This window comes from Chiloscyllium plagiosum, chromosome 17 (assembly GCF_004010195.1).
Source record: "Chiloscyllium plagiosum isolate BGI_BamShark_2017 chromosome 17, ASM401019v2, whole genome shotgun sequence".
In the NCBI taxonomy this organism is placed as follows: domain Eukaryota; kingdom Metazoa; phylum Chordata; class Chondrichthyes; order Orectolobiformes; family Hemiscylliidae; genus Chiloscyllium; species Chiloscyllium plagiosum.
In genome coordinates this window covers 3757433-3777525 of record NC_057726.1, presented here as the reverse complement: position 1 = coordinate 3777525, position 20093 = coordinate 3757433, and the positions used below count along the sequence as shown (strand labels likewise).

Sequence of the window (20093 nt, the reverse complement as noted above, 5' to 3'; positions counted from 1 at the left end):
TGTAAATAAAGGGGGACTTGCCGACAGGATACCCACCTCTGGGGAGTTATTTCATGAATCTTTGGAATTACATAGTCCAGAAACTTATGGATCATTGGGATTATCTACTCAGGGAGTTGTGAATGCCCTCCCACTGAGTGTATTCAAGACTGAGAGAGACAAATTACTGGTGTCAAAAAGAAACAAGTGTGTAAAAAATAAACAGGAGGGTCAGAAGTTCTGTTCACTCTGAGAGCTGGCTCTGAGGGAGCTGGGTCTGCATCAGACACTCTCCATGGGTAAATAAAGGGGGACTTGGTGATGGGATACCAGCCTCTGGGGAGTTATTTCAAAGATGGGACCCCTTCCTGACGTGTTCCGTTGTTGAGAACTGTTGATGTGTGCCGATAGACAAATGCATCGCTCTGTGGGTTGGATTGTGCAATGGGGAAGGGGTAATCTCAAAGGTTCCCTGATATAAGTCCATTCCAAAGCACAAGGACAAGAAACTGGAATGTAACTCCCATCAAGCAATGAATACAGCCCCACCCTAACCAACCACCCTGGTTTGGGCAGGAATGGAGGTCCCACTGAAGGTCGCGATGGCCCCCTGGCTAATGAGCTGGTGGAATATTCCTCAAACTTTGTTTCATTATCTTTGCAATGGGATAGAGATCATAATGCCATCAGACAAGTGGACTATGGGAGTGGGAGATTAAATAGTAAATTTAGTCAAAAGACCATATTCATTTGTTGAAGGTAGAAAGAGCTTTACTCTGTATCTAACATCGTGCTGTCTCTGTCCTGGGAGTGTTTGATAGGGGACAGTGTCGAGGAAGTTTTACTGTGTATCTACCCTGTGCTGTCTCTGTCCTGGGAGTGTTTGATGGGGACAGTGTTGAAAGCTTTATTCTGTGTCTTGCTGCTGCTTCAGGCAGTGTAAGAGTTAAGTTTTTGAGAAGTCAGTGACAGAAACAACATTCCTGCTGTGGGAGTGTGTCTGGTGAAGAGGCCATTGTTTGAAATCATTCAGGCCTCGGGTCAGTGATCATATTGGTCATTCATTAAACAGCGAGCAGATCCAGTCAGTTTGTTCATAGTGAACGTGGATCTCCAGGAGTCTGTGCTGGGCCCTGAGCGACATTCCTGTATCACACACTGAACGGAGAAATGGCCTGGCGCTGGTTCTTTGTCCTGCTCACTGTATGCTTGGCTACTTTGTGGAAGAAGTCCTCAGTCACAGTCAAGTGTTGGAAAGGTGAGAGCAAGAACACATTGCAAGAATTTCCATGTCTGTCAGACTTTCCGTGACCTGTCACATCCCACGCTGTCTCTGCTTGGCTTTCTGTCCAAGAGTTATATGGTAAATACAAGTTGGTAGGTGCCAGTCTAAGGGCTCGTTGCCTGCTGGATGTGGGTGAGGGGATTCAGAACTTCTGATGTTGCACTGCCAACTAAGGCAGTGGTTTTGGTGTGTTTTGTAAGCAGGAGATAGAACATAGAACATAGAACAATACAGCACAGAACAGGCCCTTCGGCCCACGATGTTGTGCCGAACATTTGTCCTAGCTTAAGCATCCATCCATGTACCTATCCAATTGCCGCTTAAAGGTCACCAAAGATTCTGACTCTACCACTCCCACAGGCAGCGCATTCCATGTCCCCACCACTCTCTGGGTAAAGAACCTACCCCTGACATCTCCCCTATACCTTCCACCCTTCACCTTAAATTTATGTCCCCTTGTAACACTCTGTTGTACCCGGGGAAAAAGTTTCTGACTGTCTACTCTATCTATTCCTCTGATCATCTTAAAAACCTCTATCAAGTCACCCCTCATCCTTCGCCGTTCCAACGAGAAAAGGCCGAGAACTCTCAACCTATCCTCGTACGACTTCCTCTCCATTCCAGGCAACATCCTGGTAAATCTCCTCTGCACCCTCTCCAAAGCTTCCACATCTTTCCTAAAGTGAGGCGACCAGAACTGCACACAGTACTCCAACTGTGGCCTAACCAAAGTCCTGTACAGCTGCAACATCACTTCACGACTCTTGAATTCAATCCCTCTGCTAATGAACGATAATACTCCATAGGCCTTCTTACAAACTCTATCCACCTGAGTGGCAACCTTCAAAGATCTATGTACATAGACCCCAAGATCCCTCTGTTCCTCCACCTGACTAAGAACCCTACCATTAACCCTGTATTCCGCATTCTTATTTGTTCTTCCAAAATGGACAACCTCACACTTGGCAGGGTTGAACCCCATCTGCCACTCCTCAGCCCAGCTCTGCATCATATCTAAGTCCCTCTGCAGCCAACAACAGCCCTCCTCACTGTCCACAACTCCACCTATCTTCGTATCATCTGACAAGACAAGAAGATCTCAAGGGGTCTTGCCACAGAGATATCAGAACGCATAGTAAACAGTATACAGTGAGGCAGCCTCAAAGACTAGAAAATAACTGTTGGGGATGGGTTGAAATTATGCAGTGGGTGACTCATTCGTAGTCGTCCAATTTAGGGAAAATAAATTGTGCCATACAAACCTTGAGTTATTGACTGTTTATTCGTGAGCTCACGGGAAGATTCAAGTCGACCTAATGGTCACAAGTCACTCCGATGAGATGCAGAGAGTTGCATGATTATATAGGTTACAATCTTTAACAATTAGCAAACTGTTAATTGCAATATAATGAGTAGGCTAGGCACTTTGCCCAGTCACTAGCTTCAGTCACGTAGTATCTGGACAGTCTTGATTAGTAGCTGATAAGCAAGAGTTAGTATATAATAGGTTCCCAGGCTGGAAAATAATTTATTTATCAGGCAATAGTACAGCTGCAAGGCAAACCACCTCACTGAGCCTGGGAAACTACGAGCTTAACAATCAGACACTAATATGAAATTCAAAATGATTTCCAGGCTTTTAATATGTGACAAAAAAGCTGCTTTAGATCTAACAAATCTCCCACAAAATTTAACATACTTTTTTAATCAACCTGTTCAGAGATGTTGCCGCACACCTCTGGAATAAGTGGGATTTGAACCTTGATCTCCTGCGTAGGAGCACTACCACTGTGCCACAAGATGGCCCTTTAGGCAGCTTGCTGTTTCTGCCCAGTTTTGAATTGCAGACCTTTCATGTGTCAGGTGAAAATACTAACCATTACACTACAGAATCCATCACCTTTCATTTATTTTACCTCAGGGTAATTGATAATGTATATTATGATTGGATTAAGATGCAAGCTAAACTATAAACTTATCTTTAAAATCAAAACAATGTTTCAGAAGTATATATTTTTTCATCAGAATTAAAAAATTTGACATTGCACAGATATTAAAAGGCCACTGAAGGGTGATTGGTAAATATTATTAACCCATTCGACAAGAGTTTTTACAAGATTAGGCATGGACTTAGAGATTGCAATCTAAATCTGCAGACTCTCATAGATTGTAGAATCACTAGCAGCAACTTTTAGATTTTCTTGTTCTCCTGTGCATGTGCAAATTTGCTGACAGTTTCATTGTCATTATCACTGCAAAATTCTGAATGATTTTTATAGGGTAACTAAGAATAAATTATTTTTACTGTCAGAAGGATCAGTAATGGAGGGGAGTAATTTAAGGTAATTGGCAAAAGAACTGAGATGAGAGGATGGGTCTTCTTATTATGAATTATATGAATTATTATGATCTGGAATGCATTGCCTGAAGAGGTGGAGAAATAGATTAAAAAGAATTGGAGAAATATTTGAAGGAAAGAATAGTATGGTCACAATGTTGAAGGGCAGAGAGGAGATGTTAAGGTGGAGTTAAGGTTAAGGTGGATAAATGTGTCAAATGGGTTGGCACGGAACTGATAGGCCAAATGGCATTTTATGGTGTAAGCGTGTGTACTTTCTAACTTGATAGAAGCTTGAGAGCAACTGTTTGAAGATAAATCCACATTTGATATGTGGGAGGCTTTTAAAGAAAAGTTGATTAGAGTGCAGGATATATAGGTAGCTGTGAAAATGAGGGATAAAAATGGCAAGATTAGGGAACCATGGATGACAGGTGAAATGATGAGACTAGATAAGAGGAAAAAGAAAGCATATGCAGGGTCTAGGCGACTGAAAACAGACGAAGCTTTGGAAGAATATTGAGAAAGTAGGACCAATCTGAGGAATTTAGAGGGCTAAAAGAGTTCATGAAATAGCTTTAGCAAATAGGTTTAAGGAAAATCCCAAAGCTTTTTATTGTATGTAAGGAGCAAGAGGGTAACTAGAGAAAGGGTTAGCCCACTAAAGGACAAAGGAGGGAAGTTATGTGTGGAGTCAGAGAAAGTGGGTGAGATTCTCAATTAGTACTTTGTGTCAGTATTGACCGAGGAGAGGGACATGACGAATGTTGAGGCTAGGGATAGCTATTTAATTGCTGTAGGTCAAGTTGGCATAGGGAGGGAGGAAGTGTTGGGTATTCTAAAAGGCATCAAGGAGGACAAGTACCCAGATCTATTAGGAGGAAGTGAGGATTGCAGATGCTTAGAGGTCAGAGTCGAGAATGTGGTGCTGGAAAAGGACAGCATGTCAGGCAGCATCCAAGGAGAGGAGAATCGATGTTTCAGGCATAAGCCCTTCATCCTGATGAAGGGTTTATGCCTGAAACGTCAATTTTCCTACTTCATTCCTGATGAAGGACTTATGCCCGAAACATCGTTTCTCCTGCTCATTCTTGAGGAAGGGCTTATGCCCGAAACATTGATTCTTCTGCCTGACCTGCTATTCTTTTCCAGACCACAATCTTGACTTTGATCTCCAACATCTACAGTCCTCACTTTCTCCTAGTTGATTTTAACCCTACTGCGAAGCGTCTTCCAACGATGCTTACCTTGAAGACATTCTCCTCCTCTCTCTACAAGGATTCCAGTGAGTTTCTCCCTCACTGCACCCCCCAGGTCATTTCCTCTGCACTGAAGCTCTTCAGCCACATCCTGAAGCACACTCGCTACCACAGCCACATTCCCTTCCTCAGTGACTGCCTACGGAACTGAAATCATTCCTGATGAAGGGTTTATGTCCGCAATATTGATTTTCCTGTCATTGGTGCCAACGTGCACCACGACTTCTGGCTGCACACTCTCCCCCTTAAGGATTCTGAAGACACGGTCCGAGACGTCTCGGACCCTGGCACCCTGGAGGCAACAAACCATCCGAGAGTCTCGCCCATGTCCACAGAACCGCCTGTCCGTCCCTCTAACTAGAGAGTCTCCTATAACTAGCGGTCTCCTCCTCTCCCCCTTTCCCTTCTGAGTCTCAGAGCCGGACCTCGTGCCAGAGACCCTATCACTGCAGCTTACCCCTGCTAGGCCGTCCCCCCCAACAGTATCCAAAGCGGTATAGTTATTGTTTAGGGGAACGACCACAGGGGAACCCTGCACTGCCTGCTTCCTCCCCTTCCCACCTCTAACTGTTACCCAGCTACCTCTGTTCTCTGGCGTAGCTATGTCCCTGTAGCTTCTATCTATCACCCTCTCAGCCTCTCGAATAATCCTCAGTTCATCCAACTCCAGTTCCAGTTCCCTAACTCGTTCTGTGAGGAGCAGGATCTGACTGCATTTCCTGCAGATGAAGTTGGCAGGCGTAGCGGTGGTCACCCCTACCTCGAACATCCTGCAGGAGGAACATTCCACTGCCTGCGCTGCCATTACTCTACACCTCGTCTCCAAAACAAGATCTTGAGTTTGAACCTCTAAAGCACCTTCTGGAACAGTGGTACTGTTACCCCATGGACCAGAAGATAAGATTTAAGTCCCTCACCTGTGCCTGACGTGTTTCTGATTGAAGATACCTGCATTGATTTGATTTGATTTACTATTGTCACGTATCAAGATAGAGTCATAGAGATGTTCAGTGAAAAGTATTATTCTTGCTACTATCCAGGCAAATCATACCTCACATAAGTACATGAAGATAATAGAACTGAATACAGAGTGTTACAGCTACAGAGAAGCTGCAGTAAAAGATCTACTCTAATATGAGAGGTCCATTCATAAGTCTGAAAACAGTGGGGAAGAAGGTTGGTTTGTCTGATGGACTGGGCTGTGTTCACACCTCTCTGCCATTTCTTATGGTTTTGGGAAAAGCAGTTGACGAACTGCACTGTGAAGCATCCAGATGGGATGCTTTCTATGGTGCAGTTATAACATGTAGTAAAAGTCCTTATGGACATGCTGAATTCCTTTAGCCTACTGAGGAAGTAGAGGCATTGCTGTGCTTTCTTGTCTAGAGCAAGAACATGGATGCACCAGGACAGTTTGCTGGTGATTGTTGAGCAGGAATGCTTGGAGACAAAGTCTTGGGGTAGGGTACAGTTCAGGTACAAAATGGGAGGAGAGATATGTGAAAGGTTCAACTGCACAGAGAGGGTTGAGTGAATGATAGGAAGAGAAGGAGGCCGTTCAGCCCCTTGAGCCTGTTCCAGCATTGTGAGATCATGTCCCAACTCCATATACCTGCCATTGGCTCATATCCCTAAATACCTTTGCTTAACAAAAGATAATTTGTCTGAGATTAAAATGATCTGATTCAGTATCCACTGCAATTTGTGGAAGAGAGTTCCAAACCTCTCCCATTCTTTGTGTAAAAAAGTGCTTCCTAACGTCTCCTGAACGGTGTCAGTGGAATGAGACAGAGGGTGGGTATTATCTTCCTTGAAAAGGCAACTTGATGGAGGGAGCAATTGAACAACAATTTGCACTGTCATAGCAGCTTTAACATAGTAAACCATTGTAAGCTGCTTCATGTGAACAAGAAACAAAAACTGAACATCAGATTACAAAAGGAGATATTTGGACAACAGATCAGAAGAGTTCAAGCAGCATTTTCAAAAAGAGAGTTGCAACTTGGGAACTCCACAGTTTGTGGGACATACATTTGTGTTTATAATGTCTGAATTGTTTCACATTTGAAACTATTTAAATTCATTCATGGGCCATGGACATCACTGGCTGCCTTGCTCCTGCTGTAGGTTGTCACAAAGCTGGTCCTTTTCTCAAGGATACTGCGTCCTTGGTTTTCTTCAGAAGGGCCGTAAACAGGTCGGGCTCTGATCAGACTAGTTTGGTACAGGGATAAAAAAGGATTTTGAGAAGTGTCGCACAGCTAGATCTTTTTTTTCTAAAAGCTGTCCTTGGCTCAAGGAGACTCTGTCCTTGATTTTTTTCAGAGGGGCAATAAACCAGGCCGGGCTCCGATCAGTCTGGTTTGGTGCAGAGATGGAAAGGATTTTGAGAGGCCTTTTGATTATATGTAAACAGATGAGACTTCAGGCCAAAGTGGTCATGTTTTAAATGTGACCTGTATAATAGAAGGAGAGGGGTCAATTCTGAAAGCTGAGCAGTTCAGTCCAGAACTAGTTAAGGAGTTTCAGCAGTGGGCTGTGTGGAAGCAGGCTGATAGACTCTCTCCTTCTGCCGTTCTAACTTCAACCTGTAAGCATTTGTTTCATTTTTTACTGTTGTTAAGAGGTTTGCTCATTGGGACAGTTGTGTGTATGTTCAGAACAGCATAATTAAGTCTAGTTTGGATAGTCTGAGTTCTGTCTGGGTTCTTTATCCTGCTCTTTGTGTATCATTGTGTAATTTTGTGAGTAAATTTTTGTTTGTTTTAAAACCTTGTAGTCAACCTAGCTACCTCACTCCGGGTAATTTTCACTGCACACTTAAGGAAACCAATTCCAAAATTATGGTCTGGGCTGTCTGCTTAAGAATGTTTTGAGTGGTCTGGCTTAGTCTATAACAAGGTAGATGCACATTTGGACAGGGGGACTGCTTCAGTATCTGAGGAGTCACGAATGGCCCTGAACATTGTGCAATCATTGGTGAACATCCCCACAACTGATAGAGGGAAAGTCATTGATGAAGTTGCTGAAGATGGTTGGGTCTAGGGCACTACCCTGAGGAACTCCTGAGAGATGTCCTGGAGCTGAGATGACTGACCTCCAACAACCACAGCCATCTTCCTATGTGTCAGGTATGACTCCAACCAGCGGAGAGCTTGTCCCCTGATTCCCATGGATTCTAGTTTTCTGAGGGTTCCCTGATGCCACACACAGTTGAATGCAGCCTTGATGTCAAGGGCTGTCCCTCTCCCCTCCCCTCTGGAATTCAGCTCCTTTGTCCATGTTTGAACTAAGGTTGTAATGAGGTCAGGAGCTGAGTGATCCTGTGTATCACTGAGCAGGTTATTGCTGAGCAGGTGCTGCTTGATAGCTGCTTCCATCACTTTACTAATGATGGAGAGTAGACTGATGGGGTGGTAATTGGCTGTGTTAGATTTGTCCTGCTTTTTGTGTATGGGACATACCTAGGCAATTTTCCACATTAGGAGAAAGTGAGGGCTGCAGATGCTGGAGATCAGAGTCGAAGAGTGTGGTGCTGGAAAAGCACAGCAGGTCAGGTAGCATTCAAGGAGCAGGAAACTAGACATTTTGAGCAGAAGCTCTTCGTCAGGAGACCTTCTGAAGAACAGCTTATGCTTGAAACATCAATTCTCCTGCTCCTCGGATGCTGCCTGACCGTCTGTGCTTTTCCAGCACCACACTCTTCGACTCTGATCTCCAGCATCTGCAGCCCTCACTTTCTCCTAATGTGGAAAATTGCCTAGGTATGTCCCATACACAAAAAGCAGGACAAATCTAACACAGCCAATTACCACCCCATCAGTCTACTCTCCATCATTAGTAAAGTGACAATATTCTAGTAAAGCCCTGACAATATTCTGGCAATAATACTGAAGACTTATGCTCCCGAACTTTCCGCTCCCCTAACCAAGCTGTTGCAGTACAGTTACAACACTGGTATCCAGCTGACAATGTGGAAAATCAAAATCAATGAGTGTGGCACTGGAAAAGCACAGACGGTCAGGCAGCATCCGAGGAGCAGGAGAATTGATGTTTCAAGCATAAGCTGTTCTTCAGAAGGTCTCCTGATGAAGAGCTTCTGCTCAAAATGTCTAGTCTCCTGCTCCTTGAATGCTGCCTGACCGTCTGTGCTTTTCCAGTGCCACACTCATTGACTTTGATTTTCCACATTGTCAGCTGGATACCAGTGTTGTAACTGTACTGCAACAGCTTGGTTAGGGGAGCGGAAAGTTCGGGAGCACAAGTCTTCAGTATTATTGCCAGAATATTGTCAGGGCCCACCACCTTTGAGGTATCCACTGTCTCCAGCCGGTTTTTGGCATCACATGGAGTGAATCAAATTGGTTGAAGACTGGCATCTGTGATGCAGGGGACCACTGGAGGAGCCCAGGATGGATCATCCACGCGCACTCCTGGTTGATGATTACTGCGAATACATCAGCCTTCTCCTTTGCACTGCTATGCTGGGCTCCTCCATCTTTGAGGATGGGGATATTTGTGGAGCCTCCTCCTCCAGTGAGTAGGTTAATTGTCCATCACCATTCATGACCAGATGTGGAAGGACTGCAGCGCTTAGATCTGATCCGTTGGTTGTGGAATGACTTTGCTCTGTCTATCACTTGCTGTTTATGGGGTTTGGTACACAAGTAGTCCTGTTTGGTAGCTTCACCAGGTTGACACCTCATCTTCAGGTATAAAACCGAAAAGAACTGCGAATGCTGGAAATCAGACACAGAAACGGAAATTACTGGAAAAGCTCAGCAGGTCTGGCAGCATCTGTGGAGAGAAATCAGAGTTAACGTTTTGGGTCCAGTGACCCTTCCTCAGGACTGATGGTAGCTGAGAAAAAGTTTTTTTTTGTGCAGGAGATAGGGGGGGAGTTAAGGAGTAAATGATAGCTGGAGAGAGGCCCTAAAGAGAGAGAAGAACAGCTGAACAGATGAAGCAGTGGACAATGATCAGCCTGGGAGAACGAATGGCTGCTAGTGGGGACTAACAGTGGGCTGTATGTATTAGCAGACCATGTGGTAACAAGGCCTGGTGGGTGGGGGTTGGGGTAAGGACATGGGGCATGGTGCCTCAAGCCTGGAAATTGCAGAAAGCTGCAGAGTTCCCAAATGGTAAACGAGGTGTTGTTCTTCCAGCCTGTGCTGAGCTTCACTGGAGCACAGCAGCAAACCTGAGACAGAGATGTTGCCCACAGAACAGGGTGGGGTGTTAAAGTGGCAGGCAACTGGAAGCTCAGGGTCTTTTTTGTGGGCAGAATGTGGATGCTCTGTGAAGCAGTCTACACTTTGTTTCCCCAGTGTAGAGGAAACCACATTGTGAGCAGGTAAAGCACTGCTTGACCTGGGCCCTTGGATACTGAGGAGGGAGGAGGGAAATGGGCACACGTTACACCTTTGACGGATGCAGGGGAAAGTGATGGAAGTAAAGGAGGACTGGGCCAAGGTGTCCTGGAAGGAATGGTCCATGCGCAAGTCTGACAGGAGAGAAGAGGGGAAAATGTGTGGCATTCAGCTGGAGGTGGCAGAAACGGCGGCTAGTGGTCTTCTGGATGTGGATACTGGTGAGATGGTAGGTAAGAACAAGGGGGACCCTATCACTGTTGTGGGAGGGGGTGAGGGTGGAAGTGCAGGAGATGGTCAGACACAGCAGAGGGCCCTGTTGACAATGGTGTTGAGAAATCCTCAGGCGAGGAAGAAGTGTGAGGACGTATAGCCCAGGTAGCTGTGGGAGTCAGTGGGTTTGTAGTGGATATCAGTGACTAGTTTATCCCTAGAAAGGGAAACAGTAATGTTGAGGAAGGAAGGGAGGAGTTAGAGATAGACCTGGCGAAGGTGAGAGCAGAGTGGAAATTGAAAGCAAAATTGACAAACATTTCTAATTCTGGATGAGAGAGGGAAGCAGCACCAATTACTTCATCGCTGTGCTGGAGAAAGAGTTGTGGGAAGGGTCCTGGAATAGGACTGGAACAAGCAATGTTTCTCGTTCCCTGTGAAGAGACAGAACTGGGGCCCATGCGGGTGCCCATAGCACCATCTTTGAACTAAACAGAGTGAGAGGAGTTGAAGGAGACGTTGTTGAAGGTGCGGACTTGGCCAGTGGGAGGAGGGTGGTGCTGGAAGGGAACGATTCAAGCCTTTTCTCCAGGAAGAAGCAGAGAACCCTGAGGATTACCCTGAGGGGAGGATGATCGTGTGAAAGGATTGCCTGTCTGTGGTAAAAGGGAGGCAACTGGAGCCCGCAAACTGGAAATTCATTTTCACATAAACATGGTGCTGTTCCTGGCATACTCCCCCTGCACTCTCCATTGAACCAGGGTTGGTGGTAATGGTTGAGTGGGGGATATGCCAGGCCATGAGGTTACAGATTGTGCTGGAGTACAATTCTGCTGCTGTTGATGACCCACAGCGCCCCATGGACACCCAGTCTTGATCTGCTAGATCTGTTTGAAGTCTGTCCCATTTAGCACGGTGATAGTGCCATACAACACAATGGAGGGCATTCTGAAGATGAAGGTGGGACTTTGTCTTCATAAGGATTGTACAGTGGTCACTCTTATCGATACTGTCAAGGACAGATGTATCTGCAGCCAGCAGGTTGGTAAGGATAAGGTCAAGTATGTATTTTCCTCTTGGTTCCTTCACCCAGTCTTCCTTCGCCTCAAACCCAGTCTAGCAGCTATGGCCTTTAGGACCCAGCCAGTTCGATCAGTAATGCTGCTGCTGAGCCACGCTTGGTGCTGGGACAGTGAAATCCCCCACCCAGAGGACATCTTGTGCCCTTTCCACCCTCAGTGTATCCCTCATTTTGTGGGATGTGGGTGTTGCTGACTGGGCCAGTATTTATTACCCGTCCATAGTTGCCCCTTGAGAAAGTGGGGGTGAGCTGCCTTCTTGAACCGCTGCAGTCCATGTGCTGTGAGTAGACCCACAATGCTCTTAGGGAGGGAAGTACAGGATTTTGACCCAGAGACACTGCAGTGCATCTTGTAGATAGTACACACTGCTGCTACTGAGCGTCGGTGTTGGAGGGAGTGAGTATTTGTGGTGCCGATCATGTGGGCTGCTTTGACCTGGATGGTGTCAAGCTTCTTGAGTGTTGTTGGAGCTGCCCCTATCCAGGCAAGTGGGGAGTATTCCATCACACTCCTGACTTGTGCCTTGTAGATGGTGGACAGGCTTTAAGGAGTCAGGAGGTGAGTTACACACCCAGTATTTTTAACCTCTGACCTGCTCTTGAAGCCACTGTGTTTATGTGGTGTGTCCAGTTGAGTTTCTGATCAATAGTAACGCCAGGATGTTGACAGTGGGGGATTCAGTGATGGTAACATCATTGAATTATTCAACATGGAGGAGTACTGATTCATCAGCAAAGGCAGTACTTGGTAATCAGCAGGAGGATTCCTTGCCATGTTTAACCTGAAGCCATGAGCCTTTATGGTGTCTGGAGTCAATGTTGTTGTCTCCCAGGGCAACTCCCTCCTGCCTGTATACACCACTGTGCTGCCAGCACATCCCCATTTAGCATTCTGAACCCTTCCAGTCTACCACACCTGTCAAAGAGCAACAAGCATCTCTCTTTCTCCAATGCAAAGGAACTTTAATGGCACCTCAAATAACACAGACGATCTTTCCAGAGCGGCCCCTTTCAAACATTGGCCAACCCAGGTGATTCCTATCCCAGCAGCCATGTCGATTGGAAGGAGATCTCTGACTCTGTCTGTCCAGCATTAATGATGACCTTTGCTGTAAATGACTAACTCGCTCTGTGCTTATCTTGCTCTCCAATCAATTTGCAAAGTTTGCACTTGTTTCAAAACCAGCTCACTCCTGTGGTTTCAGAACAAAGGTCCCAAACAGAATCCAGGGCACAGTGTCTATCTCCCAATCCACACTTGGCTCCTAGTATTCTGTTAGCCTGCAGATTCAAAGAGATTTAAATCAAGAAGTATCAACCTGAGACTTGGTATGTTGATATGACATGGTCCGGTTCCCAACCCCCACTCCTACAGTTTGCAGAGACAGACTAAATTACAAATCATGTTCCGCTCATGTTTCTCTCCCACAAGAATTTCTCAGAGCACCGTCCCAGGCTCAACCATCTTCAGCTGCTTCATCAGTGACTGTATTGTGAGGCTGATAGTACTTAATGGGTGGGTTCTAAAAAATCTGATCAAAATGATTACAAGAAGACGTGCACTTTGATATAAAGCAGATTTATGAGTTTGTTCTAATGTAAATAGATGCAACCTAACAAGTGAACTTATTAATTTAAATACTCCTGGCACATCTCACAGGTGGGTTTCACCAGCCTCTGCCCACTGGGCATGGCTGGCCTTTGGAGTGCGATCTCAATTTCCACAGCCCCGGTCCTTAAACCACAGTCTGGTGGGGAGATCCCTGATATTAATTCTGTTCTGATTACATGCTATCTCTCCATCTCAGTCCCTTTTCCAGACACTCCACTGTGTTCTGGATGTAGGTTTGCTCACTGAGCTGGAAGGTTCATTTTCAGATATTTCATCACCGTACTAGGTAACATCTTCAGTGAGCCTCTTGCTGAAGCACTGGTGGGATGGCCCACTTTCTATTTATATGTTGAGGTTTTCTTGGGTTTGGTGATGTCATTTCCAGTTCTGTTTCTCAGGGGGTGGTAAATGGGATCCAAGTCAATGTGTTTGTTGATAGAGTTTGAGTTGGTTCCCATTTACCACCCCCTGAGAAACAGAACTGGAAATGACATCATCAAACCCAAGAAAACCTAAACACAAATAGAAAGCGGGCCATGCCACCAGTGCTTCATCCGTGGCTCACTGATGATGTTACCTAGTGTGGTGACGAAACGTCTGAAAATGAACCTTCCAGCTCAGTGAGCAAACCTACATCCAGAACCTCAACCTGAGCTACAAATCTTCTCAAAACTCGCCAACTCAATTGTGTGGAAAACAAGTCGGAAACATCTCCAAGCTGCTCCGTGTTAACTCCATCAAAAACTAGATTCCCACAAACAATCAAGGATATGCAGTTACCTTTCACCACAAGGAGCTGCTGTTTTCCACCAGGTCTATTTCCATGTATTTTTCCACTTTGCTTCAATTGCTCATTGTCTTGTCCAATTAACCCTTAATAGTCAGGTTTGAAGATATCATTTTTGAGCCCAACACTACAATAACTTCCCTTCAGCACAAGGTCAGAAGTGGGGATGTTCATTGATGATTGCAACCCCTCAGATACCGAAGTGTTGTGTGTCTATTTCGTAACTTGTTGCACTTCAGAAAACATACTGCTTTGCCCTGATAACTGACAAATAACGTTTACACATTGCAAGCGTCTCTCAGTTTCCCTCCCCACCAAAGGAGAATCTAACCATTACCCCCTTGACATTCAATGGCATTACTATCACTGATTCCCTCACTATCAACATGCTGATATCATCGACCAGAAATTGAACTGGACTCACCATTTAAATACTCTCCACATTTCTCCAACAGTATTTGAGAAACTCAACACAATCCAAAACAAAACAGCCCACTTGGTTGTGACCCTATCCACATCCACTCCTGCCACCACTAATGCCTCAGTAACAGCAGTGGGTACTATCTACAAGATACACTGCAGAAATTCACCAAAGATCCTCAGACAGCACCTTCCAAACCTATGGCTACTTCCACCAGCCCCTGCGAGTTCCCCCTCCAAGTCACTCACTATCATGACTTGGAAATATGTTGCCATTCCTTCAGTGTCACTGGGTCAGAATCCTGGAATGCACTCACTAAAGGCATTGTGGGTGAACCCACAGCACATGGATTGCAGGGGGTCAAGGAGGCAACTCACCCCTACCTTCAGTAAGGAACACCCTGTTACTCTTTATGAAGTTGCAGAAAATGATGATGGAGAGTATGAGCCATGATTAATCCTCGCTCCAATCCCTGCAGAGCCAACAACCCCTCAGGTGCCATTCTGATTTTTACTGACGATATCTCAGATTGTTGTATGAGTGGAGTCGCTCGAAGTATGGAACATTTAAATAAAGGGACAGGCAATAAATTCTGCCAGCCTGTGACGTCCACATCCTGTGATGGAGTAATTTAAAAAGCATAGCTTTAAAAATTGTATTTTAGAAGGACAGAAGGAGGCCATTTGACCAATCATTTCAGTGCCAGCTTCTGAAAGAACTACCCAGCTCGTCCCACTCTCCAGCCCCATCTCCATAGCCTTCTGATTAAAAACTTTTAAATATCCATCCAGCTCTCTTTTGAAACCTCCGACAGAATCTGCCTCCCCCACTCTCGCAGGCAACATGTTCGAAATCCTAACAACTCTCAGGGTAAAGAAGCTTCTCCTCACCTAACTCTGAGCTCTCATGTTTGCACTCTTGAAATTTAAGCCCTAGTTACTGATATATCAACTCATGCAAATAAAATATCCTTCTTTACCTTGTCAAAGTTCTTCATCATTTTGAACACTTTAATGAGGTCACTTCATAATCTTCTCTGCTCCAAGGAGAATAAGCCCAATCTTTCTCTCCTTTCCTTGGATCTAAAATCCCTCATTTATGTTATCATTCAGGTAAATCCCCTTTGAACTGTCTCCAGGGTCTTAACAAACTTCCTTAAATAAGGTGCCCAGAACTGAACACATTACTCCAAATGTGGTCTGACCAATGACTGGTAGAGGTTCAGCATCACTTCCTTGATTTTATACTCTAAGCCTCCAATTATAAACCCAAGGATCCTATAAAACCTATTAACAACTGTTTCAGCTTGCCTGGTCACCTTCAGAGAATCATGTAAGTGAGCCCCAAGGTCCCTCTGCTCCTGTACTCCCCTCAGAGTTATCCCATTGAGGCCTGTAATGTCTCGGTGCTGCTTCTACCAGATGCATTCCTCACATTTCTCTGCATTGGAATTCATCTTCCAGGTGTCTGTCCATTTGGCCAACATATCAATGTCTCTGAAATTGCTCAGCATCATTCTCATAAGTCACTCTTCTCCCTGGCATCATATCATCTGCAAATTTAGAGATTTTGCCTTCAGTACCCATCTCCAAATCATTTATTTAAATCAGAACAAACAAGGGTCCCCACACCAACCTCAGGGGAATACTACGTTGAACTCCTCTCCAATCTGAGAAATGCCCATCTATACCTCCCCTCTGTTTCCGATCTTTTAGCCAATTTCTAATCCATGCTGCCAAAGACCCATCAATCCCAAACATTTCTCATTTGCTAACCAAGCTGCCATATGGCACTGTATTAAATGCTTTCTGAGAGTCCAAATATACAACATCCCCAGCACTACCCTCATCCACTGCCTGTGTCACCTCGTCAAAGACCTCAATTAAATTTGTCAGACATGACCTGCTCTTGACAAAGCCATGTTGACTGTTTAGTATTAACTCATTTTTCTCTAAGTGTATTTTAACTTATCCTGTATTATGGCCTCCATCAGTTTCCCACAATTGATGCTAAGCTGACAGGTCTGTAGTTTTCTGAGTTTATCCTTTGTCCCTTTCTTAAACAACGGTGTCACATTTGCAATCCTCCAGTTCACCGGGACTAATCCTGATTTCAGAGCAGTCTGGAAAGGTTCTGTCAACAAGCTCCACAGTTTGCTCCCTTCCTTCTCTCAGCAATCTTGGACGTATCCCATTCAGACCTGGCGACTTTTCTACCTGGAGTGTGCCAGCTTTTTAACACCTCCTCTTTATCTATCCCTGCACTGCTCAGTTGCTCAACACCCACATTTTCAACTGAGCCACTGTCAACATCTTCAAATTTGGTAAAGACAGAAGCAAAATATTTATTTCATATCTCTGTCGTACCCTTAGCCTCAGTGAGCAGCTTACTATACTTTGTATTAATATGTGCATTTAAAGAAAAGATCAGAATTGAAATTGATTATGATATGGTTGGTGAGATTCCCATTTGCAAATGACCCCATGAAGAGCATTGGGATATTTTGTTATAAAGAGTCGCTTGGTCATACAGGGCTGAAACTTTGCCGAAACTACCCAAAACACAAAACTGCAGCTTTTCATTGTACACTGCTCATCTCTCACGCACAGGAAACAGAGTTGAGAGAGGAACACCAGTTTAGACAGCATGAGAGGAGAGTGCTGATAGGCTGGGCTGGAGATACAGTGGGAGCAGTTAACTGCCAATCTTAATTCCCAGAACAGATGGGTTGATTCTGATTGCTCAGGATGTTGCCATGGGAATGCCTCAGCAATTGGCTGTCTCTATGTCTGTACAAATTCCTCTCTCCTGTTTAAAACAGGGCCTTGGGTGTCAATACATGTAGCATCTAACACACGCAAATACATAACACTGTGAGCCTGACTGATAATCATAAATTGGTGTTTCAGCACAGTCTGGTTTATTTAATAAATACTGTCCAACAGTACCATCATATCTAATGTTGGATATGGTGTTCTGAGGCTTGTGAACATGAACTGGCTGAGCACGATTGGCACACTGCCCATTGCCAGTGGTCATCAGCATGTGGCTTTGATATAATCCACCAGCTTTTGGAGCAAATGGCCTACGTACTGGAGTCAGACCAGCACTAAAATATAGAAGCAGCCAATTACTGCAGCGTACCCTTGGCAACATTTTGACTAATCAGGGTCTACCCACTGGTTTGTGAGATAAGATTGACAGTCAACTGTTACATCTGCATGGCAACAATGGCCCAACCAATCAGTACCCTTGTCTCATGCTACACAAATTGGAATTCTTTTTCAGGAGTCTGATTTCTTGCATCGTAATCCTGAGGGACAGCGACACAAGTGTGGATTTTACTTATGTTTTGAAAGCATTTAGCATTTGCCATGTTGCAGGCACCACACAAGTGCAAGCTGTTGTTGTGATGAAAGGCTGGAGAGAGTGGGAGAGTGAAGGTGTGTGAGAGAGCCATGGAGCGTGAGTGTGATGTGCGAGAGGATTTTGAATTGCGAGCTAGTTCACCATCAGCTAACGGTTACTTTCTTGCAGGAACCGATCACCTCCGGCCTGTGGTCAGAATCGAGGGTGGCCTCATTCGGGGAGAACAGCAGGAGGTCGAAGGGATTCCCAGGGCAGTCTTTGGCTACCTCGGAATCCCATTCGCAGCACCTCCTGTGGGGGCCCTGAGGTTTGCTCCTCCCAAGAAACCAGAGCCATGGACAGGAATCCGCAATGTAACAAAGCACCCGCCAATGTAGGAATCATCCCTCATTCTTCAAACATACAGCACCAACTTACATCACACTCAAACATTTCACACACTGAACTGATTTCTTCATTTGAAAGAGAAACATTTAGGGGGCAAAGAGCAAAGGGAGAATCTCTCTGTCTGTATAGTGTCTTCCATGGTTTAGGATGTGTGTCGTACTTCAGTGAGGCCGGGTCTTAGTCAGACCACGCCTGCATCATTCAGTGTAGCTTTCACTTCCCGACCTAAGAAAAGTTGTAATTCGAAAAGAGGGAGTGCAGAGGAGGTTCACTCGGCTGATACCAGGGATGGCAGGCTGGGGAAGAGAGTGGTTTGACTGGGCCCGTATTCACTGGAGTTTAAGAGGACGGAAGGGGATCGGATTAAAATGTATAAAATTCTAATAGGGCAGGAAAGACTACACGCAGGGAGGGTGTTTTCACTGGATGGAGAGTCTAGAATCAGGGGGCACAGTCTCAGGATATGAGGTACGCCATTCCGGATGGAGATGAAGAATAATTTCTTCACTCAGAGTCTGTGGAGTCCTCCACCTCAAAAGGCCATGCCGGCCTCATCAAGGGAGAGCATGATAAATTGTCAGATATTAAAGGCTTCAAGGAGGGAGGGGAAAAGGGGGAAATGTCACACTGTGATAGAGGATCAACCATCATCAGATTAAATGGTACACCAGGCCTGAGGGGCCAAATGGCCTGATCCTGCTTCTAGTTTCTGTTTTTATAAAAACACAGCTGGGTTGATTTAGGGATGGAAATCCTGATCCAGTCTGGTCTGTCTGTCATTCAGAGCAATGAGGTAACTCCTATCAAGTATCCTCTTGGAGTGGTCTGATCACCCTGTTCGAGGAAGGATATTATTAATCTGGTAACCAAGATACTGCTGGGAATTGAGGGTTGTGAGATGCTGGATGCTGGAGAGACATCTTTTTTCACAAGAGTGTAGGAGGTTGAGGGGTGACATTACAGAGGTTTGTAAAATAATGAGGGGTATAGATAATGCAAATGATAGGTGCTTTTCCCCTAGGGTGGGGGATTTCAAGACTAGGGGGTATATTTTAAGATGAGAGGAGAAAAATTTAAAGCAGACATGAGGGCCATTTTTTTACAGAGATAGTGATTGGTGTGTGGAATGAACTGCCAGAGGAAGTGGTGGATGTGGGTAGCATTACAATGTTTAAAAGACGTTTGGAGAAGTACATGAATAGGAAATGTTTGGAGGGATATGGACCAAGCGCAGGCAAGTGGGACTGGTTTAGTTTGAACATAGAATATAGAACATTACAGCACAGTACAGGCCCTTCGGCCCTCGATGTTGCACTGACCTGACATACTAATCTGAAACCCATCTAACCTACACTATTCCAAGTACGTCCATATGCTTGTCCAATGACGACTTAAATGTACTAAAAGATGGCGAATCTACTACCGTTGCAGGCAAAGCATTCCATACCCTTACTACTCTCTGAGTAAAGAAACTATCTCTGACATCTGTCCTATATCTATCACCCCTTAATTTATAGCTATGCCCCTTCGTGCTCGCCGTCACTATTCTTGGAAAAAGGCTCTCCCTGGCCACCCTATCTAACCCTCTGATTATCTTATATTAAGTCACCTCTCAACCTCCTTCTCTCCAATGAAAACAGCCTCAAGTCCCTCAGCCTTTCCTTGTAAGACCTCTCCTCTATACCAGGCAACATCCTAGTAAATCTCCTCTGCACCCTTTCCAAAGCTTTCACATCCTTCTTATAATGGGGTGACCAGAACTGTACACAATACTCCAAGTGCAGCTGCACCAGAGTTTTGTACAGCTGTAGCATAATCTCATGATTCTGGAACTCGATCCCTCTATTAATAAAAGCTAAAACACTGTATGCCTTCTTAACAACCCTGTCAACCTGGGTGGCAACTTTCAAGGATCTGTGTACCTGGACACTGAGATCTCTCTGCTCATCTACACTACCAAGAATCTTACCATTAGCCCAGTACTTTGCATTCC

At 45.1% G+C, this 20093-nt stretch overlaps 1 protein-coding gene and 1 non-coding gene across 2 annotated transcripts in view; both read left to right on the top strand.

Moving 5' to 3' along the window:
* The first annotated feature begins 1025 nt into the window (after window positions 1-1025).
* The window catches only part of LOC122558202 (carboxylesterase 5A-like), a 48832-nt gene continuing 29764 nt past the window's right edge, over window positions 1026-20093 (top strand). The window contains exons 1-2 of the mRNA XM_043706527.1: window positions 1026-1237; window positions 17882-18086. Of these exons, the coding sequence (XP_043562462.1) occupies window positions 1150-1237; window positions 17882-18086 (293 nt within the window). The 5' untranslated portion in view covers window positions 1026-1149. The remainder of the gene's footprint in view (window positions 1238-17881; window positions 18087-20093) is intronic.
* LOC122558753 lies at window positions 14727-14852 on the top strand. Its single transcript, XR_006314241.1, has one exon. It is a non-coding gene; the product is annotated as a U8 small nucleolar RNA (small nucleolar RNA).